The sequence below is a fragment of the Triticum aestivum genome, chromosome 1B (genome assembly GCF_018294505.1).
Source record: "Triticum aestivum cultivar Chinese Spring chromosome 1B, IWGSC CS RefSeq v2.1, whole genome shotgun sequence".
Lineage (NCBI taxonomy): Eukaryota > Viridiplantae > Streptophyta > Magnoliopsida > Poales > Poaceae > Triticum > Triticum aestivum.
In genome coordinates this window covers 673,652,196-673,654,184 of record NC_057795.1, presented here as the reverse complement: position 1 = coordinate 673,654,184, position 1,989 = coordinate 673,652,196, and the positions used below count along the sequence as shown (strand labels likewise).

At 58.5% G+C, this 1,989-nt stretch overlaps 1 protein-coding gene across 1 annotated transcript; it reads left to right on the top strand.

Annotated features, from left to right (window-relative positions):
- The first annotated feature begins 486 nt into the window (after window positions 1-486).
- LOC123099761 (uncharacterized) lies at window positions 487-1,402 on the top strand. The gene has a single exon (XM_044521861.1). It carries the CDS (start codon window positions 635-637, stop codon window positions 1,130-1,132), a length of 498 nt encoding a protein of 165 aa, XP_044377796.1. The 5' UTR covers window positions 487-634; the 3' UTR covers window positions 1,133-1,402.
- Window positions 1,403-1,989: the final 587 nt, after the last annotated feature.

The following is a 1,989-nucleotide window of genomic DNA, read 5'->3' as shown; positions in this document are numbered from 1 at the left end:
GAGAAATAGTTGCCCCCAAGCAAACTTACACTGGTCAGCAGTCAAGTAAACACACACAGGCGCATTAAAATGTGAAGCAACGGAATCTTCAGCCAACAAGTTTAATAATCATCCATCCAGGCTGCCACCGCTTCCGGCCGCCTTCTAGACGTCCAACACATGGTAACATGCTGCATTTACTAGTGATATGCTGGCCATGCACGTACGCATGATCGAGGCGACTGAATGAAATGAAAGAAAGAAAACGACCTGGGGCTGGCTATCCACACCACGGGCAGCACCACCAAGTCACCAACCACGGCGTCCACGAGTGAATTCAACGTGGCCACTGCCGCGTGCCGCGAAAACGGCATCAAATCCCCATGATTTTGTCACCGGTCACCACCTGTCGCACACCCACACACACAACCCCCACCAACCACGGCCGTAGCTCCCCGTCCCTGCATAAAAGACACGCGCCGGCATCGCACTTTGCTCCATCCACCACCAAACCCTCATTTCACCGAGCACCTACGCAAGCTAAACACGAGCAAAGCTGCACAAAACTCGACTCCCCGGTCAAGCAGCCACGCCAGCCAGAGCGCGCCGCACCCCCACCTCGCCGCCGAGCACTTAGCACACGAGTCGGCCGGCCATGGAGGTGGAGACGTTCCCGATCGGGTTCACCAAGGGCGTGCGCGCCCACTGGCGCCGCCGCAAGTACCAGCGCCTGGAGGCCGGCGAGGGCGGCGGCAGCAGGTCCCAGGGCACGCAGCGCCTCGGCGGCGCGCGGCGCGTCGGGTGGCGCGTGCGGCTGCGGGGGCTGCTCCTCAGGCGCGCGCGTGCCGTCCGCGCGATCGTGACGGCGCCGAGGAGGCTGCTGGCGCGCGCGCGGGACGCGTACGTGGGCGGCATGCTGGCGGTGGCCCGGAAGGCGTCGGCCACGGCGCTGCCCGGCGGCGGGCCCGAGGGGATCTGGGCCAGGCGCGTGCCGCGGCGGAAGCAGCTGCCCTCGGCGAAGGCGGCGCGGGCGTCCGAGTTCGAGCAGCGGCTGGTGATGGAGATCTACAAGTCCATCGTGGCGTCCAAGGAGCTCACCACCATGCTCCACTCCTCCACCGCGCACCTGCAGCCGCCGCCCTCGCGCGCCTAGCTTTCCCAAGGCGGTCGCTACTGGCAACCGGATGGAAGCTGGGATTTTTTTCTCTTGCAGCCGTCGGCCAGCACAGCTGCATGTACCACATCATGTTGATCGATGGATGGATGTGAAGCGAGGTTTTTCAAGATGATCGTCTCCTCTCTCTCTCTCTCTCTCGGCAGGTGCTGCTACGAAGCGGTGGCACTGCGCATGAGTTGCACTGTAGTAACTTGTTGTAAGAATTGTAGAAACCAATCTTGATTAAGCTGTTCAAACAATTTGGTATGCTTGGTGTCGTTGTCAAGGCAAACTTTTCCATGGCTGCGTTCATAACAATCTCACAAACTGTATGAGAAAAGTTCAACGGTCCAACTCCAGGATCGCGTGTCACTCCAAAAACTGGATGTTCCTCCATGTGTTTGACAAAAGAGAGCAGAGCATGGATTTGCACTGCAGCTTACAGATGGGATGGAATAAACTGTGAGCGTGCAGCGTGCGGACGAGAGCGCGCGCCTCCGTGCGGCGCGCCCTTCCCTGTCAACGCATGCACGTGGCTGGCTGGCTGTCTGCGTACTGTTACGATCTAGGAGTAGTAGTGTACGTACGTTCATCTAGAAGAGGCTTTAAACAAGACACGACCCAACCGAGTGCGACTTAAAAACTTGTCACGTGTACTGCACGTATCGTTCATCTAGCAGAAGCGTTCACGAGGCACGGCCCAGTCGAGGAGATTTGCTACACTTGCGGCGAGATTTGGTAGTACGAAATTCGTCAGTATAGTCCAAGAGAAACATTGACATCTTGTTTGCTGCTAACGGGCGCACGGTATTAATATGGCGAGGCGAGCCGTCGTCTCGTCACTGTCATGGTAA